The 26463-nt window shown below is 55.0% G+C and overlaps 6 protein-coding genes across 6 annotated transcripts; 3 read left to right on the top strand and 3 right to left on the bottom strand.

Moving 5' to 3' along the window:
* Positions 1-2541: 2541 nt before the first annotated feature.
* Positions 2542-5909, top strand: DICSQDRAFT_183612 (RNI-like protein; the record flags this gene model as incomplete). The annotated part of the gene is made up of 7 exons (XM_007370429.1): positions 2542-2623; positions 2673-2776; positions 2846-3014; positions 3078-3149; positions 3949-4092; positions 4160-4404; positions 4649-5909. The coding sequence occupies 7 exons, from the start codon at positions 2542-2544 to the stop codon at positions 5768-5770; spliced, it is 1938 nt and encodes a 645-aa protein (XP_007370491.1). The 3' UTR covers positions 5771-5909.
* Positions 5910-6007: 98 nt separating this feature from the next.
* On the top strand, positions 6008-8094 carry DICSQDRAFT_112614 (uncharacterized protein). Its single transcript, XM_007370428.1, has 6 exons — positions 6008-6228; positions 6368-6463; positions 6538-6921; positions 6979-7406; positions 7462-7779; positions 7835-8094. Exons 1-6 carry the CDS (start codon positions 6107-6109, stop codon positions 7939-7941), a joined length of 1455 nt encoding a protein of 484 aa, XP_007370490.1. The 5' UTR covers positions 6008-6106; the 3' UTR covers positions 7942-8094.
* Positions 8095-8544: 450 nt separating this feature from the next.
* Positions 8545-10287, top strand: DICSQDRAFT_70799 (P-loop containing nucleoside triphosphate hydrolase protein; the record flags this gene model as incomplete). Its single annotated transcript, XM_007370427.1, has 8 exons — positions 8545-9284; positions 9343-9395; positions 9450-9600; positions 9657-9699; positions 9758-9866; positions 9920-9968; positions 10020-10149; positions 10201-10287. Coding segments are annotated over 8 exons (1362 nt in total), but the record flags the coding sequence as incomplete, so codon positions are not given.
* Positions 10288-17113: 6826 nt separating this feature from the next.
* Positions 17114-18326, bottom strand: DICSQDRAFT_174579 (uncharacterized protein; the record flags this gene model as incomplete). Its single annotated transcript, XM_007370426.1, has 5 exons — positions 17114-17547; positions 17619-17811; positions 17873-17973; positions 18021-18161; positions 18221-18326. 5 exons carry the CDS (start codon positions 18324-18326, stop codon positions 17114-17116), a joined length of 975 nt encoding a protein of 324 aa, XP_007370488.1.
* Positions 18327-19802: 1476 nt separating this feature from the next.
* On the bottom strand, positions 19803-21029 carry DICSQDRAFT_183610 (uncharacterized protein). Its single transcript, XM_007370425.1, has 4 exons — positions 20985-21029; positions 20878-20937; positions 20648-20819; positions 19803-20574 (listed from the first exon to the last, which is right to left on the bottom strand). Exons 1-4 carry the CDS (start codon positions 21000-21002, stop codon positions 20024-20026), a joined length of 801 nt encoding a protein of 266 aa, XP_007370487.1. The 5' UTR covers positions 21003-21029; the 3' UTR covers positions 19803-20023.
* Positions 21030-23837: 2808 nt separating this feature from the next.
* Positions 23838-24298, bottom strand: DICSQDRAFT_93145 (uncharacterized protein; the record flags this gene model as incomplete). Its single annotated transcript, XM_007370424.1, has 1 exon — positions 23838-24298. A coding segment is annotated over one exon (459 nt), but the record flags the coding sequence as incomplete, so codon positions are not given.
* Between the last annotated feature and the right edge of the window lie 2165 nt (positions 24299-26463).

Below are 26463 nucleotides of genomic sequence, written 5' to 3'. Positions count from 1 at the left end.
CACTCACAGGCAGGTGACTGATGTGACAGCAGGAGCGCTTACTCATTGGGAGGGGTCCGGACTCGGCACGACTCAGGTATTAGTCGTAAGGTCACCATGAGGCAGGTCAGAGGGTAGGCCATGAGGCAGAGAACTCTGACCAAACGATGGTCAATAGGTACCTGGTCTGTGCACCATTGTATTAGTATATATAGTAGGGAGTCTGAGGCAGGGAACCTCAGACTTGATCTTCTCGTCGATCCCCCATCTCCTCTGTAGGTAGCTAGCAGCCCTACCTTCTACTGCCCCTTCTAGTCTAGGGAATACACCTCTTCACATCTCTTGCTGTGTCACCTCTGGTTGCTTCGCTTCTTAGCACCAACCTCTGCATCAGTAAGCTTTGACCTTGTTTGTTTTGGTGGCACAGCTCGTTGGCTGTGACAGTAAGCGTACCAAAGAACTCACCTCATTGTGTCCGACTCCTCCTCGCCCTCCCCCTCATGCTCAACTCCTTGATTCCGGGAACGAAGGTGAATGTGGGATTATTATTGAGGATGGTGAGCCCACATCAATAGCGGGGAGGCAGTGGAGCAGCGATGTGGTTTGGGGGATTGCAGCGGGCTTGACAAACAGCGACACTTGGGGTGGCTGGACTCAAGGGCACGCGTACTAGTTAATCCGCACAAAGTAATGTATCACCTAGGCCTTAGACACATGCTAGAGACAAGTGAGAGGCACGTCAACGTCATGGGTGTAAGGACATGCACGTCCGATCCGGTTATCGTAAGGACTTGGATTGAGCGCCTGAAATAATCTGCCCAATCTGAACCGAGATCTCCCGACCTCAACCACTCTTCTACGACTTTCGCCGACCTAAAACAGCAGAGCCCATGTAGGTTCTCACTGGGCATGACCTGTGACAGGCTAGTCTCGACCAAGACCGTCCGTGTGTCAGCGTGGATGGTCTTGTATCAAAGTCCGGATATTCAAAAGGGTCTGGACGACGGCCCGTTACTAATGATGGATAACAATCCGATAAGAAATCAGTTAAGCGGGGAATCAAAGTAACATAAGACATTTTGTAAGCAGTCAGCCGCGCAGTGTTGTACGGAGAGCCTTGCTCCTCTCCACCGTCTACGATGTCCGAGCTCCATTCGGAGCATGCCTCCGTGCCGAGCTACGGGAGGGGTTGCGTCAACGAGAGCAGGGGTATGATAGTCCAGTGGAGAAGGAGATGGTGGCGTAGATGGACGGGGGGGAATCGTGAGTAGTTTTGCGCCGCCGCCGCCGCTGCGTTGTCAATAGGACCTTTAGCGGCGCACCGGACTGCTCGAACATGCACAATTGAGACTAGGCGTACCGTAGACAGCAGCCCAACCAGTGGACTTGAGCACCCGTTCGGCTCGCGATCCATAATGCACCACGTTTGTTACTGGACATAAACATTCACATTTACTCTGGTTCTTATCTGATTACAAATTGATTCTAATGATCGATCATCCTCCAGACCCTTTGATCAAGTCGGACTTTGATACAAACCCCTCTCGCGTTCCCGTGCGAGGGGTTTGCGCCGAACCTATGTGACAGGCATCCATTCCCAGGCCATTTCTCTGTCCCAGTTTGGGTCCGGGACATTGGCCAAAGTCGTGAAAGTAATCGGGCATATGCACTACTGGATTTTCCTTTTTGGGTATAATTCGCGAGCTCAGACCCACCGTGAGGTGCTAAACGAGGTCTGTCTGGATCCTTTTAGAGGTGAAGCTCCCAGGTTATGCCCAAATTTGTGCCTGGTTGAGGGATTATTGCAGATTCAACCGCCAAATTTCTCCCATGTCCTCCATGCCCAAGTCTGAAGCATAACACCCGGACACTCCCTCTGAAGCCCTATGCACATGCACGGAGCCCACTCATGCTCCTACAGTGGTGGAGAAGGAGGCAGCTAAGCAGCAGGCTAGTCTGGAAAGGTTTTGGATGAAATAGCTGTTTGTCATCACGCATGGGAACAAATAGTGTGGTCACGCTACACCGTAATGTCACGAGTATCACAAATAGTCACTGCTGTCACATGTATGTGACAATCCAGTCATGCATAATATCTCATAGTGTATAGGGAAATGGCGCAACGGAGTCTATTCATTATTAGATATTCAACTGTAACCCACTTCTAAAGCTGATGAGAGATAGAGGACTCAAGCGCCGTGACTACCCGATATAGTAGGGTGACAGTGGACGCCCGTACTGGCGGCATGGAGGATGCAGTGCAGCATCCGGCGGAACCCGGATTCTCGCTCAGAACTGGTATCGCACAACGAGATTTCCGATCGCGCATCCCAGAATGGCAGTTGTGAGTGAGCGTCTATTGGGTGCCGCAGCAGGGACCCGAGCGGTGCCAGGCTCAGGCGCCCACCGGAAAAACAGGTATACCCAACACAGCCACTGCGAGCCGACCGCCTCAGCCGGGCACCGAAGTGCAGTCATGTATTTGGCATGGATGTTCACGGTTGTTGTATAAAGACACCTGAGTTATCTTCGTCTCTTGCTCTGCAACTTAGCTCAATCCCCATGCCCCGCACTCGCCATTCCGAATCCGGTCAAATGCTCGGACCCGACTTCGTCTGTGTCCTCATTCATAGATCACAATTGCGTATGTACTTGACTACACAGCGTCCATCTCGGGGCTGATGCAAACGTAGACATGGTCGATGGGGCTCTCGTCCAGCCACCTGAAGACGTTGGAGAGGTCGATACAGGAGGCGACGGTCCGAAGCCTAAACGATCAAGAGGCGTCAAGACGGCAGTGAGTATTATCTGTGCAATGCGTCCCACTGGGCCCGTCAGGCTCGCAGTGTCCCTGACTAGCATACAGTGCTCCAACTGTCGGGCGGCGGGGAAGCGGTGCAGCGACAATCGCCCTTGCGACCGATGCGTCAAGTACGGCCTGCAGCCCTGCGTCGACGCGGAGTCGAAAAGAAAGAAGAAGCCGGCCGATCGAGTGAACGCCGGATCGCCGGATCGATCTCCGAACCTTCCTTCCGGTACGTTAGCATACAGCTCATCACCCATCAGTTTTTTCACTTGACATACCTATACCGATGTAGATAGCCATCCGTCCTTCGTGCCTAATCCACTTTCGCTTGATCCTCTCGACACCGCAGGCCCGTCGAGCCTTGGTATGTCGAATGAGCAACATCAGAGCAATGATCGAATCACCTAACGGCCGGGGAATTTCTCTCTCCTTCCTCAGGCACTACCGGGTTCTTTTACCCGGCAAGTGGTAACCAGCCCATGCGCCCTCACAACAATTGGTATTCTGGCCACGGCGATATCATGTCCTCTTACCCACATGCTCTGGGACACTTCGGTCATGAGGGCCTATTGAACGACGAGGGGTCTCACCAGTTGGATGAGGCATTCAGTGCCAATCAGCTCAGCTGTCTTCAGGAACCGCATGACCATAATTACTCACTATTCGAAACGCAGTGAGATCAATTCCGTAGCTCTCTTCCTATATCGACTTGCTATCGTCTCTGGTTTGCTCTGCTTATGTCGCGCTGTTTCTAGACTATCATCTCCTGTTGGGCGATTGCGCTGTGGGAGACTCCCAATCGTATACGTAGTCCATCGACCTTTGCTATGTTGTGTATGTCCGTGGTCTTGATTCTATAGACGCCCTGATGTATGGTTGCGTTCGCAAATTGCTGTTAAGTGCCAACGTCTGACTGAAGGGTAACGAAGTGCGACATGTGCCATGGCAGGCTACGAGTTCGAGGCCAAGAAATGCTGGGAATCGCCCTCGGGGGTGTGGAGTGGTGGCGGGGGTCCGGGATACGCGTGGTCGAGCGGCGCCGCAAGCGCCCATGCACCTTCACCTGACATATCCCAGTCTACCTACGACTTACCTCCTCATTCGTTATTGCACAAGCCTGATCTGAGGCCATATCACTCTCATGCAATTTTATATCTAGACAGCACACACTGCAATCATGAATGTCTTCGCACTTGGCGGTTTCGACCCCCTTGCAATGCCTGTTCGCTGGTCTGCCGCCCCGAAGGTCTCCCTCGCTTCTCGTACCCATATCGAGAGTATGGATGCTGGACTTTCGTCGGTCTCAGGTGCGTTGTAGCCATCTCTTCGCGGGAGTGCACTTTTTTACACGTGATATGTGGCGACTGAATGTAGGGGCTCAGGAGGTCATCAAGCAGATCCTCGCGCGCCGATCTGTTACGAAGCTCATCCTCGGACACAATGAGCTCGGCGACTCGGGTTGCGAGGAGCTCTTCGGGTTCCTGAACTCAGATGCTGGCCGGAACCACAGGATAACGCACATCAGCCTGAACTCGAATGGGATTGGGAATAGAGGGCTTCTGGCTATCAGCCGGTATTTGCGCGATAACACGTCGTTGAAGGAATTGTTTCTCCAGAACGTAAGTTCGATCCATTTTATGGCGTTCTTATTGTCCCTCTTGGCGACGGAAAAGCTTCGCGGGTGCTTTTCGGTCCACTGGTTCGAGGACGATAAGCTATGGCCGCCGGGTGGACGGTTGGGTCTGCAGTCGCTTGTTCGGAGACGAGATGAGTAATGTAGAGGCAATGTGGTACCCACCCGGGCCCTTTCTCCAGTTGATAGTAGACATTGCGTGTGGACGCAGTGCTGACCTATCTTTCTAGAACAAGTTTACTGGCAATGCTGACGTTGCCGTCGTGTTTGCTCTTGCGGTCAACGCATCCCATCTGGAGACCCTTTCCCTGACGACCAATCCTCTACTGACGGATACCTTCGCCGCTCATTTCCTGCCCCTCCTTGACGCCCCCTATCTCCACGAAATTCATCTATCTGTCGCCGGTCTGACTCGCGCTTCCGCACTGCATATCATCGAGTACATAACCTCCCCACGATGCCAGCTGCACACCCTGAAAGCCAATGGGAACAACTTCCGCATTCGCGCTGTCCGGTCAATGATCCGTGCAGCAAATCGTGCCAACTATACCCTCCTCCGGCTGGAATTGTACGCGACGGGCATGTCGGAGCCGAGCGACAGCGACACATCGTCGAGCGAGAATGAGGAAGGGGCAAAGGGCAGCATCACGAGCTGGAAGGACAGCGAGAACGAGCTGAAGCATATCCTGACGCGGAACGCCACGCTAAAGCACCAGGTCGAGAAGGAGGCCCTCGCGCTTCTGCGGTACTCGCGACCGCTGCTTCTTCGCCCGAAGGGCCGTGGTCCTCAGAGCAAGCTGCCTGTCACTACTCCTTGCTCTGACTCTTGCGCGTGCGTGCAATCCTCCGCAGATAAGCTGTTCTCGTCTATTGGCCAGCCGCTAGCCCTTATCCTATCCGCGACTACCCGCTCCGAGGCAGTGGCCTTCCCGTTCCTCAAGCTCCCGACAGAGCTCCAGCTATACACGCTATCCTTCCTCGCACCCATCCTCTCAGCCGCCCAGCGCATCCGCATCTTCACCTACGCATCTGACCCATCGACTCTTCCGGCGCTCCTACCCTGTCTTTCGACCGGCGGAGGATGCATCCCAGACCCTGCAAGCCTGCAATTTGGTATGGGGAGCCCTAAAACCAGCTCCGGCCCTCTCGGAATCGGTCCTGGGGGCGGCGTGTTCCTGAGGAAACGCGTCGGTGAGTCAGTCTCGGGCTGCGCGAACGGGAAGTGCATGGGCGCGGGCAACACTGTGGTCTGCCGGCGCGAGGCCGAGCGGGCGCAGTGGCTCGCGTCAGTGCGGTGTAACGCGTTCGAGTTGGAAGGGGAGGAGCATCCGAGCGAGGAACGACATGACTAGGTATTGGGGTATAGGGCGGATACTGCGGTAGGACTTGCGCTTGATGAGGTGTAGGATATGTTTTTGATCTGCGGCACCTTCATGTATTCCCTACACGTCCTTTGTATCCAGGATCTGTATAATAAGTAATCAGGACTGCTCTTCGGTATCTTTTGTGCCTTCCTCTTCGCTGCCGGAGCCGCGCGACTCAGATTTCACTGCGCGCTTGTTGGGCGTCTGTCCCACCCCGCGGTTGGTCCTATACCACCACCACCCAGCTACTCCTTGCCATACTCACACTACATTGGGAACGCTTTCTGGCTCGGAGCTGTATTCTGATACGGCCTACTGGCCTGGATGGCGCAAGGTCTGTCCAAAGATGAGCAAGAGACTCTCCGTTTGCTAGTACAGCATGTCTCTCGGGCCTTCTACGAACCCAAGTTTACTGTGGTCCTGGACCAGCTCATCCGCCATCCAGTGTAAGTATATTGTCTGCGCTGTCGGAGTTGTGGATATGCTGCGTGGATAGTCGGGGAGGAGGCTGGATGGGAGGGAGGCGGCTCGAAGCGACATCTGTGTTTTCGTTGCTCCGCGAGCTTGATTACTCATGAGTGACAGTCTGAAGGACGACGAACTGGCGGGGCGGATGGGGCTCCAGCTTAAGGAGCTCAACAAAATTATGGCTACGCTCGAGGGACATAAGCTTGTCCGAATGTACGTCTCGTTCTCCTCTTCTCGTCTCTCGTCTCCTCCACCCACATACGTCTCTCCGCACCCCACGCACGCAGATACCGGCAGAACGAGCTGAAGGAGGGCGCACAGCGCTCGGTCGGTCGGCAGTACTTTTACATCGACTACCAGTCGTTCTGCAACGTCGTCAAGTGGCGCATGGCCGAGATGCGGCGGATCATCGACCAGGGCCTGCGGAACGAGCTCGACTCGAAAGGGTACCTCTGTCCGCAGTGCCGCAAGACGTTCCAGACGCTGGAGGTCGACCGCCTGTTCAACCCCGCGCTAGGCACGTTCAACTGCGACGTGTGTGGGGCGGAGGTAGTGGATAACGAGAACGCGGAGAACGTCGTGGGGAGCCAGGATCGCATGCAGAGGTTCAATCGGCAGATGCGGTTCATTTTGGAGGGGCTGAGGAGGACGGAGGAGATGGTGCTCCCTGCGTAAGTCCTCGTCTTCCCATCTCCTCGGTGATCCTTGGCCCGACGGTGCTGCGGTAGGTTCGATGTCGCGTTGTGGATACGCAATCATCTGGAGGCGGAGCGCGCGAAAGCCGCCGCGCGAGAAGGCGGACTGAAGATTGCGGGTGCATCGGGAGAGGGCAGACAGGGCGACACGATCGGCGTCGTCATCTCCGTCGACAAGGACGAGGAAGCCGCGCGTGCCGAGCGCGACCGTGAAGCCGCCGCGAAGAGGCAGCAGAACGCCCTGCCGAAGTGGCATCTGCAGAGTACTATCTCTGGCGAGCTCACCGCGCTCGGTGTCAAGGAAACTGCGCGCGCCGCGGCGGCTTCTGTAGCGGACGGGAACAAGCTGCCGAGTTCGAACGACGCAATATTGAGGGGTTTGGGGGCGCCAAAGATTGCTACACCATCTACGAATGGTGGCGACACGAAGCCTGCTATCATACAAGCCGATGAAGCAGATTGTGAGTCCTTGTCTTTCACTATACTCCGTCGCGAGGATGATGACCTATGGTGCAGATTATGACCAATACTATGCGTCTCTTGCCGCGTCTGCCGACCCGTCGACTAGGCCTACGCCCGGCAAGAGCGACTTCGGGGATGAAGAGGAGGACGTGAAGCCTAACGTCGAGTACCTCGAGTCCCTCAACGAGTACCGGAAACGCTCGCGCTCGCGCGACGACGTCGGCACGGGCGCCAGCACACCCAAGCTACCGCGGACGGACAGTCTCATAGGGACGTATGAGGTTGCAGTGGCGGCAGTGAATGGTGTCGGTGAGGAGGAGTTTGGACAAGCCCCTGTGAATGGTGCCACAGCGGAGGATCCTATCGTCTATGGTAGGGCGGAACCCTTTCGTGCAGTCTAGGAACCCGTATTGACTCGTCGTTCTAGTGAATGGCAAGCCTGTGGCGCTGTCCAAGGTTACCGAGGAACACCAGGAGGAGATGACGCCGGAAGAGTACACAGCATACTACGAGCTGCTGAGTGCACAGTCATAGCCTTCTTGGCGAGGTTATTGGGACGTTGGTGGGTGTCAGCTTTGGTTTCACGCGGACATCGTGCTCTGTCACTTGTATTTCTAGAGCAAGTACTGTATCTTTGCGCATTCTGCACAGTGTGCTATTGCTATCTAATAGACATGTTCAGACAACACTAATATACTCTTGGCCGTCGCGCGAGTCCTCTCGTGCTACCACTGACGGCTGTCTCTACACTTGACTGAGATGTGGGATTCAAGAAGATGCAGACACGTCGATCACTGTGAGTGTACTATACAGTCTATGTCTACGTCTAGCCTGAGAACATCCAAGTACAGCTCACTAGCAACACATGCAGATCTACGCAGATGCTACGGCTGCATGCGCTTCTCTATCACTGGTAGCTCTCTGCTCCCATGCGGCGAACATTCTGCCGCGCAGCCGCAATCGGGAGCCTTCTGCACAGCCTCGTCTACCCTGTGATCACATATAGGACTGTTGTAGGGCGTGTCTTGGGTCCCTCGTGTATCTGACTTTTTCCTCCATGTTCTCCCTTGCGGATGTCTCAGGTTTCAACCCCCGCTCATCGTCTCTTGCCAATGGCTGAAGGCGTCCAGGTCGCGGAGCGAGGAGATAGATGCGGCGCTTTCGCTCGAAAGGCGCCAACGGAGACGGGTGCGGGCTGTGCAGCTGCTGCTACTTGGTCCTCCGGAGTCAGGGAAGTCTACCGTTCGCAAACAGCTCCAGTTACTGTACGATTTGGCCGGATTCAACGCGGAGCGACATTCCTGGCTCACAGCTATATACCTAAACATCATCGAGTCCGTTCGTCACATCCTGCAGACACTGGAAGAGGATACTGTAGTCGAGCACGCCATGCTCGGCGCCACCTCGGGCGCAGTGTATTCTCAACTAGCTTCTCCTCGAAATCATACAGCTGAGCGGTCGGGAGGTCGAGCTGCCCTCCTTCGGGAGAGATTGACGCCCCTGCTGGATGTGGAACAACGGCTGACGCACCATCTCTCCGAGATCGTCCACGATCGGTCCATGAACTCGGACCATCTTTCTGTCGGCACAGAGTGGCAGGCACGGACGGAGCAGCTCAAGCCGAGTTCTTCAGCCCTACGGTGCGACCGCGACGACTTAGGTGACCATAGTAGGAGCATGGTTTCCGCAGACACCCTGGTTGACAGTGAATTCGACTCACCTACGGCGCACGACAAGGCTGAGAAAGAGGAGCTATTGTCGAAAGTCTCGTCGATCCTGAGGGCGTCCGCCGAGTACATATCGGAACTCGTGGGACTTCCTGATGTGGAGGTACTTCGCGCGAACAGGAGACTGAGGATCGCCGAGTGGGCAGAGTAGTCAGTACCTTTGCATGGCGCTGTATACAGTGAGTGCGCGCTGACAGACTCGGCGCAGCTTTCTTCCAGAGATCGAACGTGTATCACAACGAGACTATATACCATCGGACGGTAGGTGCCTCGTAGCTCATCGACCTCCGAAGCTCACCCAGACGTGGTTTGAAGATGATGTTCTCCATGCGCGCACCCAGACTAAGGGCATTGTGGAGCAAGTGTTCAGAGTATCGGCATCCAACGTAACCAAGTACATGAATGTGGTAGATATCGCCGGAGTCGGGGGCATGAAACAAGTATGGATTTCTCGCTGTGAGAACACGTGAGCGCTCTTACACTGTCGTGTACGCAGTACAAATCCTTACGCCTGAATGACAGGGATGCTGTTATTTTCGTGGCACCCATAGGTGCATTTGACGAGGTAGTTTCCCCTCTGTAGTATGCAACCGTGCAGCTTGACCCCCAATGACTATCTTTAGACTCTCGACGACGATTCCAAAACAAATCGGCTAGCCTACTCAACACAGCTCTTCAAACAGTTGTTCTCGAATCGCTTACTCAATATGGCGACTTGGGTACTATTTATGAGTCCGTCACAGACATCGTCGCATCACCCATGGTATTCACGTGTTGTTCCACAGATCAGGTCGACGTCCTTCAGCGCAAGATTGCTGCGGGTGTCCGGACTTGGTGGGTACTCCGCCCCGGAACAGGTCATCATGCTTTCTAACTGTCCCTCAGGCTTGAAGACTTTGGTGATCGTCCAAATGATCTCGATACGGCTATGGGGTACTTCAAGGACAGGTTTCACATGATCAAGGACGGCATAGTACCATGGAGGGCTCACTTTACACACTTCACCAGCGCTGTGGTATGTTCTTCCGAGATCTCTGAGGAAGGTCCTCGTTGATGTGAAGCGCAGGATACGAAGTCAATGCATCCGGTGCTTGAGACTGTCCCGAATTCAATACTGCGCCGACATCTTCATGAATGCAATTGCGATATTTGACATGTTATTGTGTCCCACGATGTCAGGTACGCCGATAGTATCTACTCTGAGATGATGGTCTTGAGTACGGAGGGCCGCTACCATGGTAAGTTGGGTCCGCCGCATATTATGGCAGCTTAAAGGACATCGACGTGGTCTCAGTTAGGTAGGTCCATATGTTTCTGTCTCGTGGATCATTACGGTGGTTTCCATCCGCGTGAGTCCCGACGACGTACATATTGACCTCCCCTATGCAGTCAATGCGCCTTCTTCGCAAGCTACATGAAGCAGCCTCGCCTTTCGGACCTACTTGTTCGAGCTCGGAAAACATCCGAGCTACCTGTTGAAGCATAATCGCCATCCTGAGCGACCGCGTCACTCCGCATTCATCGCCGTAAACTCAATCACCAAGATCCCAAGACGTCTTCTCATGGGATAACATCCAGGTTCAGTCGAGCGTCGGCCCATCGAATCCCTCCGAAACTCCCCAACAGTGCGCCCGCGCTCCTGATCGAGTCGCAGCTGTGGCGTGTGATTTACGGTCAAGTGTATCTCAGCATGCGTGAGGGCTGTATGGGATCACGCCGAACGGCGCAGTAACCCGAGAGTACATGTCACTGAAGGCAATATGTTTCTGAAAAATGGTTCCAGAGTACCATTAGTAGTGGCGAGGGAGGGAAGAACAGAAGACGGCTTTGGCCCTTCCAAGCATAAAGTGCGCTGTATGGCTGTCGATCTATTGATTCTATAAGCTTCCCACCTTAGAAAGATTGATGCTGCAGACGAAGCACGCACGCGAGGAATGCGTGCCTGGTGTCGTAAGAGTCGATGTCGGGCTCGGGTCTGCGAACCCGCGATCCGGAGCCAAGGACAATCATTCACCGCGGAAGGTGAGGTCACGCGGACACCAATCGGATGATATCCATGAAGGACTTGGTGTGCACTGGCGCTGAGAGGTGCAAAGCGAGGAAGGCATGCATTAGGCATAGATTGGATCGAGAACATGGAAAATGGCCAGGCTTTACACGTTGATGATAGCTATTGAATACAAATGCCATGTGAACAAGCAGAGGTACGGAAGTGCGAAAGCATGATCGGACGACGTTGACGGACAGCAGGACAGCAGACACACGAGACGTATCGCGGAGAAGTAGCGACTGAATACAAGTAAGACATCTCTAGCCGACAGAAGGGTGAGTTATACATCGCTGCTCATGGAGCTATTTTCAGGACTTCATACCTTCAAGTAGAAAATCATCACCCTCGCCAACCATCGTATCCCCAGTAGAAGGGAGGTCCAGCGATATAGTCCTCTGGGCTTCCGAATCCGAAAGGCTGGGGTGTACTCGCGGATCCTCCTGTCGGATACCCGTTGTCCGGAAACATAACGTCAGAGGGAGTCTGACGTGACGACGACATGCACACGCCTATGAAGTCGGCGGGGTGGATGTTCAAATTACCGACAACTGCGGACGCTGCAGGGAGCATGCGTTGCGCAGCTACAGACAGACCCTCAGCCTGGGACGTGGCTCCCTCGATCCGTCCCTGTTGATATGTGGTATGATAGCCGACGTTTACATGCGCTGTAGACGATGATATCGCGATAGCGTTCGCTGGAGATGGAGTGACTTATCTGACGACTAGACAAAGTGTTCAGACGACGACTGTGACCTGTACAACACAGTGGGTAAAGCTCACCTTCATGCGTTTCAATGGCATTCTGAAGGGGCATATGGGTTGAGTCGGGGATCGTCATTGTACCGCTCCTTTTGACGGAAGTATTACCACGTCTGCTAGGAGCATCGACACAACTGTCTCCGAGACCCATTTTCTGGCAGCGACGGCATGGGCGCCCAGGATCACATCTCTTTGCTGCTTTGCGGCAATTTATGCACTGTATTATAGAACAATCAGCAGCGGACGCACGATGTAAAGTCACTAATGCTCACAGATATCTTAACACTCTTTCGGGACGGTTTCTTGACCTTCAGACTTGGATCACCTTGTGTGGATGATTGCAAGCCATTGATAGACACCCCTCCCACTGGATCTACGACCGGATTGGCAAACGAAGCGATGATTCCAAGGTTGACTCACGAAGTTGTGAACGATGGAGGAAGAAGCAGACGTGCTGCGGGCCAAGTGTAGCAACATAATAGGGAATAGTAGTAGACACGCTTGGACGGCCCGTCGTCACCAGGGATTTATTCTCGGGTAATTGCACAATGTTGCCAGCAATTGGCTCTGAACGTCTCGCATAAGAACCATCAAAAGGGGCATATGGTGGAGACTGTTCACTTACGATACTGATCCTTGTGCAAGACGACGAGCACATATTCCGGGTCGACAAAAGTTTTCGGACTAGGGAGGACGTCAATCAAGCTTGGGTACGAGTGGGAAGCCATCACTTTGCAATGCGGTGGTGCTCAAGTCTGCAGGCGTTCGGGAGGGGGGGTGAAGAGAGAAGATGTCCTGGTCCCATAGTGGAAGTTGAACAGTCTCTTATATGTGCAACAAGGGGGGAAAATGGCGAGTGGCAGGCCCGCGCGGAAGCTGGCCATTCGAATGGCCGTACGCATGGGAAAGCCAGGGGGGGTTGGAATGAGGGGCAGGTCGGTGTTCATGACACGTTCAGTCGAGCGGCTATCTAAATCAGGTAAACCATGTTCAGTCGAGCGGCTATCGTAGGAAGATCTCATCTCCGCGAGAAGGGTTGCTCAATCCTTGAGGCCACGAGGCAAATGATGGGGACTGATGAACTAGCCGAGTGCCCCGCATTTGGCAACTTGCGGGCGACGTCGGGCTTCACGTTCCTTCCACCACCCACAGGTCGAGCGAAATGGCGGGCTGCTGAAACTCTCTATTGAGCACCCCTGTTCCCATCCAGCCACGGGGCGTAGATTATGGGCACGACTTACGCGATGCTTGAGGTCTGTGCTGAGCGCTGACGCTTGCCCTGTGTCGAGTCCGAGGATGTCACTCTCTTCACAAATTTGTCTGGCTCCTTCTCTAATGTGTCCCCTCTCTTCACATACCCTTTCCATAGTCTGTTTCTGCTCTTTTCAACTTCCTTCAATGGACGATTCCGATCCACCTGCAGGCCCATATGCTGCGTCAGGCCAACGAGGAATCATTGTTACTTGGGCGAAGCGGGAGAACGCGCTCAGGCGAGGACCCCGGAGAGTGCTGTGCCCGCCACATACCTGACCTGTCATGAACAAGTACTGTCGCCAGAGGCCACAAAGGGGAACTCCCCCTCCGCGGTGATGGCCCCGTGCACACCATCCCACACCGTCTTCTGGCACCAGGCTGCTTGCGACTCTCCAAGCCACCTCATCTCTCTGCAACGCGGTATGTATAGACAGTGTGCGTCCATCCGCCACGCGGGCATGCGAGTCCATCGCAACCAGACTCTAGAGCCACTAGTTGAGGTGAGTGCATCTCCCTCCTGCTAATGTGATGTGTTCCTTCTTTCCATCTAGACCTTCATGCGCCGCCAGGATTACATTGCATGCGCGCAATCTGGCCCATTTCGAGCTATGCTGTTTGGCAATCCTCAGAGTTTTAGCTGGTATTGATTTGACCCTAGCGCGGATACACCGTGATACATCGCGACTATCCTCGAGTACACATGTATTCTATCAAATCTGAACGAATAGTTCAATACTAGCAGTGAAAATCGCCTAGCCGCACAGCCTGCTCCCGCTCGCCCACTTAACAACTTAATGGTCCTCGAATTGGCGAAGTTGTTCTTGCAACTTAGCTCTTCAGCCTTAGGCGTCCTTACCTACAACTTACTCGACGAACGCAAGAGGAAGGGTGAGCTCCCAGAAGAGACGGTTCAGGGCAAGGACGCAGTTGCGACGCCAACGTAGAGAATGCCAGGAGTGAGAGGCACCTCAGGGTCGACCAGCGACTTTACTCTTGCTGGGGAGAGAAATCAGTCAGAGGCTTGCGAGACGAGAAGCTCTGAACGCACCTACGGCCTGCTACACACCAATCAAACGCGACTCGACCTCTTGGACCCTACTTCTTGCATCCAGGTAAGTACCCGTTACCGCGCGCCGCGTTATCGCGATCTGCTTTCCAAGTTCTGAGGATGTTTCTACTAGGACAGCCTCCGGTTCAGGAGTGGGGTAATTAGGCAGCTACAGGTTTGGACAACGACTTGGAAAGGTCTGTAAAACGATGTGACTCACCCTCTCGCGTGCTTCGTGCACGCCAACCGCGACGGCCGCGGATGCCAGCACTCTCCTACTATGCGCATATGGTGAGCAACTGTGGGTATTATACGGAATTTACAGGAGTACTGCAAGCAGCCCGGCATGCCGCACGACACGGGAAATGCCGGGCTCCTTCTCTAGAGCGAGCACTCCGGTAGCCCAACCCGGTGGCCCGACTCTGTTCCGTTCGCTCAGTACCGTCCGACAGTCAGAGTCTTGATGACGATGTGCTTTTGCCTTCTTTCCGCCGTCAGCACGACGCACATGCGCGAGACTGCGCGCGGAAGCCTGGGGAGCAGCAACGCAATACCACATATGACAGATGTATACACCCCGGTCGTGCTTCCCCGCCTCACTTCCCCCTCCCATATCTTCTCTAGCCAGTCACTCCTTCTACCGCCATCGGCGAGTGTCAGCTTGTCGGCGACCACGTCGCCGCTCTAGGAGCATCCAATGCACGAACTGCGCCTACTGTTCAGGTCCCGTAAGTGTCTGCCTGCCTCGTTTGCTCTGCCCTCGTGTCTGTCGCCACGCGCGGTGCCCTCAGCAGGTGGGTTCCATTACGTTCCAGCCACATCGTGCATCGCACGCGCGGGCTCCTCGAACCATCTGATAGATGACATTGCAGGAGTACACTACATCTACATGAGCGACGAGGTCGCCGACCTCCAACGTCCGTCCCAACCCGCCGCTGGCCCTGCTTCGCAGCTCGTTCCTTCCATCGTGAAGCTGGGCCTCCCAATCTGTCGCGCAAGAAGCCGTACTTACGCCAGACGAATCGCGTCCGGCTTCAGTTCTCCTGCTAGAGGGCGGGCGCGGTATGCAGCGGCGACGCGGTCCAGCCCCTTCCCGTTTGTCCTGCCTATGCCGCCCATTGACGTCCGTCCCGACGAAGGTTGGACTGGTCGCAGACCGGGCGGTGGAACTTCTTTTTCTAACCATTGGTGAGTGTTGTCTCGATTCGCGATGTGGTAGGATGGAGAAGGGATGAATGCGGGTGGGTGGGGACGTTGCGCACGAGGAAAGGAGAGAGCTGGGAGGAAGATTTGTGGGACACGGCGAGTCATCGTCCTGCACCGTCGCGTGGTGATAGGAGGAGACGCGGTAACGGCGATTCCTGTGCGAGACGCCTGTCCGTGGACAAGAGGTGGTGGGATTGAGGAATCACAGGTGATTCCTCCGTCGGCTCCTGCCTGACGCTACCCTGATGTGACGTATGCGCGCTTACACATACTACGTCCATACAGCCTTGGACATGATAGCCAAGTATGGCACGAGCAAGACAGTGCGTGTGCGTCCCTATAAGGGATAGCTGACGCATAGGTTCCGGCAGGGCTTCCCCAAGCCCAGGGCAACTGGGGAAGCCATGCACTGACATCAGGTACGTCCTCATCATCACCCTTCGCACTAGAAACAAGTACGTCAGGCTCAGCTTACGTTTCGCGGTTTTGTTGGCGTTGTAGCAATGGCGCTCGCGTCCAGATGTTACCGAGAACGCGTGCACAGGCGAAGGCCTTGGACATATTGAGATAGGTCACTCTTCGCCTTTACAAATAGGTCGAGTGTGCATTGAATGCGAGGCGGCAGGTAAGGAGTGCGCTTTGAGTCGGGCTCCGTGCTCTGACAAGTATGCGCTCTTGGTATCTACGCGAGCGATGATGGGCGTAGTAAGCATGTAACAGAGGTCGCAACGCGTCGTGTGGCTTAATTGGTTCAAGCATCGGCGTGGCAAAAGCACCGGAGGTGGTACTTGTATGCCCAACTGTCACTACTGTTGTCAGATACTCAGCAATAGCAGCCACCATTATTGCACCGACAAGATGTCCCGTGATGTACGACCCTATGCACTCACCGCAGCGAACTGATAATGTCTCGCCGAGAAGGCCCGCTCTGCTTACTCATCGCGTTCGTCGTTTGCAGACGACATTCGATCTCCGTGGCATGTAACGCTTGCTTGATTGTGGCAATCCCACCTCGCTTAGCTTGGGGAACTGCCCTTTTAGGAGGTTCTTCGATTAGTAGAGATTGCTGGCGCACATAGCACTGCAAGGTTCACCCGCGAAGCACGGAACACGTTCTAGGCAATAGATGACTTTCCATTCAAGGAGATGGATGTAGATTGTGCAAGGTTCAAAGTAGTCACGAAGGTCAAGGAGTGTGCGAGCGCTGGAGGCGCGTTATGAGATGATGGCAGAATATTGGCATAAATCCACCTTCTCACTCTCGAGCTTGAGCCACGAACGTCGTCTCGGCCTTAAAACCACTCACGAAGAGGAGGATCGCTGAGCGGCCATATTGGGGTGCGAGACGGTTCCGGGAAAAAGGACATGAGCCAGATCAGTTACATCTAAGGAGAGCTTGTAGAAATACACGGATCTACCGTACATACTCTAGCTACAGAAATCATGTACGAGAGAGCAGATGTGCGAGAGGGAGATAGCACGAGAGGACTATATCAAGAGACAGCAGGCTTACATAGCAGGCAAAGCGTAGATATCGGACAAAGCATCGAGAGTAGGTATAGTCCGCGCATTTTTGTATCTACCAGAGAAACATTAGCCACCTTTTGCTGCCCTGGTAGCTGATACACCGTATGCATACCTTCAGGCGCCGCGACGTGACGTTCACCACCCACGATGAGCCCCATAGAAGGGATGACCGGCAATAGGGCCCTCTGAGATTTGCGAGGACTGGAATGCATCAGATGGTTCACCTACGGCATATCCGTTGTATGCAAGGTTGGATGGGACCTGGATAGGCGGCAACATTTCTGCGCTCATGGGATAGGAATCGGGGATCAGCTGTCCGATAGCTGAGGGCGCCGCGTGGGTCATTGGCTGAGCATACGTCGTCAAGGCTTGTGCCTGCCACCCGGCGGCCTCATCCATCCATCCACCCCGGTCCAAAGCTCCATGTCTGGAGTTGGATGGGCCTGCAATGTCTGGTTCCTGATGTTGGAAAGCGCCATTTGGCGACCCAGAGTTCGTATACAAGCCCTCATTGAAGAGGTCTGTGGTAGACCGGGGATTGCTGACAGAGTTGGATGCGGATGTAGATGCTGAGCATTGATCCATGAATTAGCGAAATGCTTCCATGACAGCGGCGGACATGTCAACATATATAGCTTACCTGCGGACGCCCGGACGACGGAACTCTCAAGCGTCTGAGGGTGATCGCGAACAAGCGCTGTGCAGCTCTCTCTGACCACCTGGCCGCGTTTAGAAGGAGCGTCGGTGCAGCTGTCTCCAAGGTCCATTCTTTTGCAGCGAGCACAAGGCCGGCCCGGGTCGCACCGCTTCGCGACTTTGCGGCAGTTGACGCACTGTCAAATAGAACGTATGAGACGCCGCATCAGGCAGAACTCGAAGGTGCCCGGTACTGACAGCCGTTTTAACTCCCGGTCGCCGGGCAGGAGCCGTGGCCCTCAGACTTGGATGGAGGTCCTTGGGCGACACGACGCTCATCGACGCGCCCTCAACGAGATCTATAACATAGTTGGTAAAACCATAACAAACGTCGAGGGAGACTCACAGAGCTGCGAACGGTGGAGCAGTACGCAAGCGTGGTGTTGATCGAGAGTGACAACATTATGAGGTACAGCAACAGGGACGTCCGGGCCGTCGGGAGCCGCCGAGGACGCCGGTAACTGCACAGAGTCGCAAGCAAGTGATCCTAAAAGTATGTAGTTATCAACGCCCGAAAGAAGCATCATTGACAGGAGTGGACCGTACGGAGCTGGTCTTGGCGCAGGACGACCACAATGTAGTCTAACTCAACAGAAGTCTTTGAGGAAGCGCTAGCCTGGACGGTGTTGGTCGAGCTGAAGTGGGAGGCCATGATGTTGGCGTGGGGGGGGGGGCAGCGGTAAATTGCGGGGGACTGAGGAAGAGGAGATGGGTATCTTGTTTTCATAGCTGGATTGAAAGATTGTTCTTATAGGCACATCGAATGGATAGGATAGGACGAGTGATGGCTACTACTGCATCGCACACGCTCGAAGAAGACTCCGCGCCGGGATCTCCGCGCCGGGAACTCCGCGCTGTGAACTGCAGCCTGTGCTTCTGGGCGGTAGAATATTCCACCGCGACAGACACGACCAAGCAAAAGACCAAATAACCCTGCTACGCGTCAAAACGTGACTTACTAGAACCGGTTCGAGTAGCGGTACACCGCGCATTCGGACGCCGTGTTCCATCATAGAAGCATCGTAACCTGAGCCACGTTGAGACAACCATAAGTATCTCGTCTTGTCCCATCTTAATCTCACAGTTGCCCCACCCTGCACAATGAATGTGATCAGTATACGATTTTATCAAAACTCCTAAAGGGGATTGCGATGGGACACCTAACCGAGTAATGATCTTACAGTGGCTCTGATTACGATGGATTTGCGATGGGACACAATGTGCAACAGGTCGATGCCCGCGGTGGGTATCATCTCCTCAACGGCCCAGCACGATATTGACTATGTTCTTCCAATGTTTCAAGCACGAGACGACCCCCAGGGCATGATACTTTGGTATATCATACATTCCTAGTAGGAAGTTCAACATCCATTAGGCGGCGTGTCAATTCTTGCATCAGTTCTGCCTCGATCGTGCGTATTATGTGAAGTTGTACTTATGCAGCGATGCCTTAGGAATGCGAAGAGAGAGAGCAGTGAATAGTATATAGTACCCAAAATGCCCAAAATGCGGTGATCGTCCGAGTTCTACCCCACCCGTTCCATGCGGGCTCTTTGGGCATGTTTCGTTTGCTACTGGCACCCTAGCGCACTACATCGCCAGAACCTTGGTTTTTCGGCTTTGAAACATGTTCATTACCTCTACTACATGCATACATATGTCTTCAGCGATCATGAGTGTCAATGACGCTTATGTGTCATAGGATATCGTCGGTCGGGTCCCTAATGGACGTCGGACGCAGTTGTGGGGACATTCGCCGGCGGCCAAACGACAAGTAGTTCGATAAGCGCAAGCGCGCCCCATCTGTCAGAAAGTGTGAAACACCCATGCCACTAATACTTCTGGCTTCGTAGTTTTTGGAGATAGATGCAAGCACCTCATAAATGTACCATCGTGCAAGTGCCGTATGCACCGTTTTAACCCCCCTAATCTGGGTTACTCCATCGTCTTGTTTTGTTGGGTCAAAACCTTACGGGTCTCGAGTGTTTCCTGCCATCCGACGTTTCTCTCTGCTCACAAGGAATCTTATCTTCGGGCCAATACAAAGCTGCGCATGATCATCATCATAACAAGCCGGGACTGACCAGCTCTCAAATGATGGTCTTCAAGAAGTGTTCCACCAATCGTTGGATGCGAAAGCGCCTAGCTGACACCAGGTGGCGGCATTTATAGAATCAGGGGGAGATATGACGTCGCCTCGAATCCCTCGTTCAGAAACGGCCTACATAGATCTGACTAAGTTGACTCGCAATGTCAGCGGTGGATGTCAATATGTAATGAGACATATCTAGCTTTTCCTTACGTGCGAGCGCAAAATGGGGGAGTGGTCCGCAAGGCAGGTGAATCGGCTCAAACCAGTCGCTTCACCTCGTCCACCTTCTTCTGTGTCGCCTCCTTAACCTCCTGCCCCTTCTCCTCAACCACGACCTTCGCAGCCTCAACCTCCTTCTCAACCGCATGCACAGCCTCTATGGCTTTCCCCTCCACCGCTCGAACCTGCTCCCGTCCTTTCACCCCAAGCGTCTCCCGCAACTTCAGCCCCGACGCCCCCTCGATCTTCCCGAGCAGAGCCGCAACACTATCCGAGACCGTCTCTCGGCTGTTCCGCGTCGCGTCCTTCACGCGCTCCCACGTCATAGCACTGTGTGCCTTCGCGATCTCGTGCTTCTCCGCGAGCGCGGGGAAGTGGGCCTCCTCGAGCGAGCCGAGGTACTGTGAGACGTTATGCGAAGTCTTGGGAAGGAAGTGGTTGAGCGAAAGGAGGAAGAGGGTAGGAGGAAGGGTGAGCCGCCAGAAGAGACGGTTCCGGGCAAGGACGGAGCCGGTGAGAGTTGCGACGCCGACGTAGAGAACACCAGGAGTAAGAGGCTCGTCAGGGGCGACTAGCGACTTCACTCTTGCTGCACGCGCAAGCAAAGAACACCGGGCGAGGGATAAGTCGGAGGGTTACGAGACGAGAAGCTCTGAACGCACATTCTACGGCCTGCTCTACACCGATCCAACGCGACACGACCTCCTGGACCCTACTGCGCGCATCCAGGTAGGTGCCCGTTACCGCGCGCCGCGCAACGGCAATTTGCTTTTCAAGTTCTGAGGGAGTCTCTACTAGAATGACCTCCGCTTCAGGAGTGGGGTAAATAGGCAGCTACAGGTTTGGAGAGGACTTGAGAAGTGGGCTTGGTCTGTAAAACGACACAACACACCTTCTCGTGTGCCTCGTGCACGCCAACCGCAACGGCGGCGACTGCCAGCGCTCTCCTACTCTGCGCATATGGTGAGCCATGGTCGGAGGGCGAATAGGCAGACGTACTGCAAGTAGCCTGAGCATTGAGGATAGTGGACCGTGGTGCGCAAGACCGTCGCTGAGCCGCCCGATGCCATACGACACGGGAAATGCCGGAGGCGAGAAGAGCGCTCCCGGTCGTCCGCAGTCCCTCTGTCCTGTCTGTTCACTATACCGTCCACCAAAAATCTTGGGAGAACTCTGAATACTGCATCCAGTGACGGTTTGCACTACATACAGTACAATGCTGATGGAGGACGACGAAAGGCCTATGCTGTCGCCGACGTCAGCACGAAACACAGGCTCGAGAATGCGAGCGGAAGAGTGGCGGCGACGCGGTATGCGGTTGTGGACCACATCTGACAGATAGGTGTACCCGTGTGCTGTTAATAGGGTTCTGTGCCTTCCTGCTGTCGCGTTACTCTACCTCGCACCGCCGTACCGCACCTTCTCCGGGAGAGCTAGCCAGTCAGGTCTCGCGAAAGCCGGACACGCTCCCATGCTACCCTTCTACCGCCATCCGTAGGTGTCGACTTTGGTCGGCAACGGTGTCGCCGCCCTAGGATCCTCGCTGCCCATCCTGTATGTGTGTCTGGAAAGAATGGTCATGCATGTGTCCACCTGCCTCCTTGCTCTGCCTCCGTGTCTGTCGCCGCATGTTCGCAGACATGAGCGGCGCTTTCAATAGGTGGGTTTTGTTACGTTTGTACCCACCTCGTGTGTCCCACACGGGCTCGCTGAATCATCTGACAGATGGCATAACAGAACCACAACGCATGTGCACAAGCGGCGACGTCGGCGACGCCCAACGCCTGTCTGTGCTTCGCCGCTCGCCCTTCACCGCAGCACGTCCCCCCGTCTCTTCCATCATGCTGTCAACCGTCCAGTCAGAGTTTGCAGTCCGGCGCACCCGAAAAAGTACATATGCCTCAAGTTCTCGTCCACCCTTCGCCTGTTCTTTCGATCAAGGCCGCCGCCAGCGCGATGTAGCGGCGACGCGGTTTGGTCCTTCCCGTACCGCGTGTGTCCCGCCTGCACCGCCCCTCTATGGGTGTAGTGCATTGGGCATATCGCGACCTGCGCGGCTACAGAGGCGTCTTCTGGCCATCGGTGAGTTATATATATTCATCTTAATGGTGTGGTGGGTCGGGGCAAGGAGGGAGGTAGAGCGGGTAAGGAGAGGCGGCAATGGGAGGAGGGCTTGAGAAGGAGTTGTAGGATCCTCCGTCTCTCGGATGAGCGGCGGCGTGAGGAATGGTGCGAGGGGCTGGGCTACGATGTGGGGTTATTGGTGCGAGGGGCTATCCGGCCGCGGGAAACGGAAAATCAACACAGGTGAGTCTTGCAGTCGGTCGCACGCTGTTGCACCGTACGTTCGCATACCTCTACCACACCGACAGAATTGCGGACACGATAGTGCGGTATAATAGACGAGACGAGTTCTATGATGCCACCAGGCGGATGACCACGACGCTCTGACACGGGCGAGATGAGTGCGCGCAGATGGAGAAGCCTTGAGAAATCTCAAGGAGGGTGGCGGTTTTGACGCACTGCGTCGCTGAAGAGGTGCGTCCCGGTATCGGCTTTATGGGCTAGGAGCGGATGCGTTGCACATGGTGCATGCTTCACGATCTTCTCTGGAGTTCAGCGATGGCTTTCAAGACTTGGCTGTTCTCGACGACGTGTGGGTAGACGACCGCCTCGAGCGTATGATGGAGGTGGGGCGAGACGGCGGGATGGGGAGCGCGTCGCTGAGTTCGGATCTGTACTCTGCGTGCTCTCTGTATCTGGGCCTCGCAACGTGTTGGACCCACGAGGTCGACGGGAGCTACATTGACGTAGTGCGCGTATACTCGGGATGCTGAAGCATTGAAAGGTGGGTCTGATGGGGCAAGTTTCCTGTCAAGGAACACAACCGGGACAGGCTCCACTACCAATCCTTCGCCCAGCGGGCCGCATCTCATAACAAGCGTGAGAGTATAAGGATGTGGATCCTTCATTTCCAGGTCCCAGGACAGCAGTAACGAGATCTTCCTTGAGATGAGATTAAACTTCCATTATGCATCCGGGCAGGAGTGTTGGGATGGAAGCCGAGATGAAAATGCGAACCAACGATCCTCGACAGTAAGATACTCATCCAGAATCTGTATATGATTGCGACCACACGGGTGGGAGCAACTCCTTCAGCTCCTCGCAGATGTGCTACAACCTTGAAGCTTTCACCCATCTGATTGTCGTTTGTGACTGTTCAGAATACGACGCAGTCGGCCCCATCATAATCGCCTGGCGCATTGCACGCAATGTTCAAGCGTCCTCAGAGAACAACATACTGCTTCGCCGTGCTTCTTCTAATCCCTCGCGCCACTAGCAACACTGACAAACAGAGAGCATGTATCACACCGCACGCCACAAGTGGATACTTCATCAATCCCCCAGTAATAAATTACGACCACCGGGTGCGAGAGCGGCGCAACACCGGTGTCCAGAGACGTTTACATGCAGCCACATCAAGTGGAAGGTATACACTTCATCTCGGTCATCCAACCCATCGTGAGCTTAATAAATACCACAATAAACAATAGCCTTCGCCCACCGCCCTACGGATCCGTTCAGACGAGGAGGTCGGCGATGGCGCGCTTGCCGGGCGCGACGAAACCGCAGCCGGTCTTGCCCGCCTGGGTCTGCGCGCCGACGCCCGAGCAGATACCCGAGGGACCAGCGCAGCAGCCGGACGCGCAGTCAGCCCCGCTCAAGCACTGGCCGCCGATGAACTGGCCGCCCGCGCCGTTGCCGACGTTCTTCGCGCCAGCGGGGTCGAAGGGAGGGCCGCCGTTCGCGGGGGTCGCCGACGCACCGTTGTTCACGGGAGCGGCCGCTGCGGGGGGCGCGGACGCGACGGGGGCGCCGCCGGCGACGAAGCCGCAGCCAGTCTTTCCGTTTTGAGTCTGCGCGCCGGGGCCGGAGCAGATGCCGGAGGGGCCCGCGCAGCAGCCGGAACCGCAGTCGGCGTTGGAGAGACACTGGCCGCCGATGAACTGGCCACCGTGGCCGTTACCGACGTTCTTCACGCCAGCGGGGTCGAAGGGGGGACCACCGTTGGCGGGGGCGGCAGTCGCACCGTTGTTGACGGGCGCAGCCGCAGGGGGTGCAGATGCGACAGGAGCGCCACCGGCGACGAAGCCGCAACCGGTCTTGCCCGCCTGGGTCTGTGCGCCGGGGCCCGAGCAGATACCAGAGGGGCCCGCACAACAACCTGACCCACAGTCGGCGTTCGAGAGGCACTGACCACCGATGAACTGGCCGCCGTGACCATTGCCGACGTTCTTGACACCAGCGGGATCGAAGGGGGGACCGCCGTTGGTCTGGGGAACGGGGGTCGGGAGGGCAGCGACCAAAAGGACGACTGAAAGGGGTCGAGAGAACGTCAGTCATTGATCGCGCAGTGCCCGTTGAACAAGCCAACTTACTGTGGAAGACAGCAGCGAGAGCAAAAGTGGCCTTCATTGTGGTAAGATTAAGGAATGGAATGGATTAAACCAAAAGCAAGTAAGAAGTGTGTGTGGTGAATGTGGGGAGCACCGGGCTCAAAGCTCTGGATGGGAGAAAGATGAACGTGAGGAAAGGTCCTGGGGAACGGAGAGCAGAGGCTGATGGTATATATACCGTTTGTCCGCCTGATACCATTCCCATAAACGGCTTTGTTCGCGACCCCCTGAGCCATGCTTAGCTCCGCGCTTTGAGCTTTGAATTCAAAAACAAGGATCAATCAATCGATCGGAGCACCCAACACAGCCCACTCGCCTGGAGGATGCATATAGTTTTCTCCGCACAGGCCATTCGGGGTGCCGTGATTATCCTCTGCGTGCGGTTCGCCCAAGGCGATGGCCTGCAACGGTTGTTATGAATGGTGATTTGCGGAGTCGGCCACTGTGAGTCCTCCAAGCCACCCACATGAGTCCTTGGGCCACGAGCCATCCGCCCCGTATCGTGAGGAGACGTACTTCATGTCCACATGCTGTTCGGTTATCATGCCAGGGCACGGTGAACGTTCTCTCGCTCGGCGTTTTACACTGATCCTGCCGGCAGCCTACAATCTTCGTGTGGAGATCCGTATCAGGGGCAGTAGATGACAAGCGAACGAGACACATGAAAAGCCATCATTGGTGACTCAGTGGCGGTGTGACAAACCCGACGTGGATGTTGCAACCCCGCTTTTCTTGGATTTCCCACCCCCAACAGTCTTCTTTCTGCTGTCTACCGTAGGTTTGAGCGATCATGTCAGGCTTTTGAACCAAACTGTCCAAGAAGACAAGACGGTGCACCCATTATGTACATGTCAAGAACTCTTTATCTACGCTTAGGCAAAACCTGTACATAGTGTCTGCCAACGGTTGACATGTGGTGTCGAATTATCTCCTCATGGGACTTGCTCGATGTAAGGCCGGGCCCGGCCGGGTCACATATCAATCAATGGGGCGCTGAGCGTCTAGATCGGAGTCGGAGCTTCGGGACTGTACCCCCGCACCGTCTCTCCTGATCTAACCTCGCTTCTCGTCCTTCAGGACGCTTTATCGAGGACGATAATGGCAGTCAGTAAAGGGGCACGTTGGTGCTCAATTCGTCCTCAATAAGTACAAGAAGGTGACCGTATAGGTACGTCTGTTGCTATGTGGCTCGTAGGCGCCTCCCGCTGCTGGCCAGCGCGAAACCGGCCACGTTTGTTTGCATAGGATGAGGTCAAAGCCAACTCCAGCCGGAATGCTGTGTGCAGTACTCGATGGTGCTCACATCTCTCGTGGTGTTGCTGCAAGCGGCATGTAGCGAGGACCTGGTCGTCTGCATCTGGAGACCGTCGAGGTCGTCTTGGCAGCAACTCATCGCGACCGCTGTTGGCCAAGCGCACGGTCGCGTTGCCTCGTATGAGCTCTCCGAGCTATATGCATCAATGTGTGCCGAACGAGATCATGCCGTGCACACAGCAACCTACGACGATGTGGATGTTGCGAATCATACTTAGGCGTACTAGTGTGACCCCAGAAGCGACGGCCCAGAATGTATTTCGTGCATATCTCCATCACATCTTCCCCCATAAATCTCAAATTTGGCACACTTGATCTGTATCGTAGACAGTATATACCCGTAAAATATGAAGGCAATCGGTGGAATTTTGCTTCGAGCATCGTGGCATTACACGTCTGACCCCAGAAACGACGGAAAGGCGCCCACAGATTGTCACCAATGGTCACGGTGCCGAAGACTGCCGATTTAAACACCGCCATTATCAGTCGTTTGATAACGACGTTGGCGGAGGGAACACTAGTCGAGGCGCTCATAATCAAAGTCAGCCTTATCTCGGTCAGTGGCTGAATGTCACGCTCGAGAGACCCCCTTCCCATTCCTCAGGTACCGCAATCCGTAATCCTTCGAAAACTGAATAATCATACTCAGTGCACATGTTAGAAATAATTCCTGGAGTTACAAGAAGATCGGCCATGCCGATCTCTTT

This window comes from Dichomitus squalens, assembly GCF_000275845.1.
Source record: "Dichomitus squalens LYAD-421 SS1 unplaced genomic scaffold DICSQscaffold_67, whole genome shotgun sequence".
In the NCBI taxonomy this organism is placed as follows: Eukaryota; Fungi; Basidiomycota; class Agaricomycetes; order Polyporales; family Polyporaceae; genus Dichomitus; species Dichomitus squalens.
This window is presented reverse-complemented; position numbering and strand designations above follow the sequence as displayed.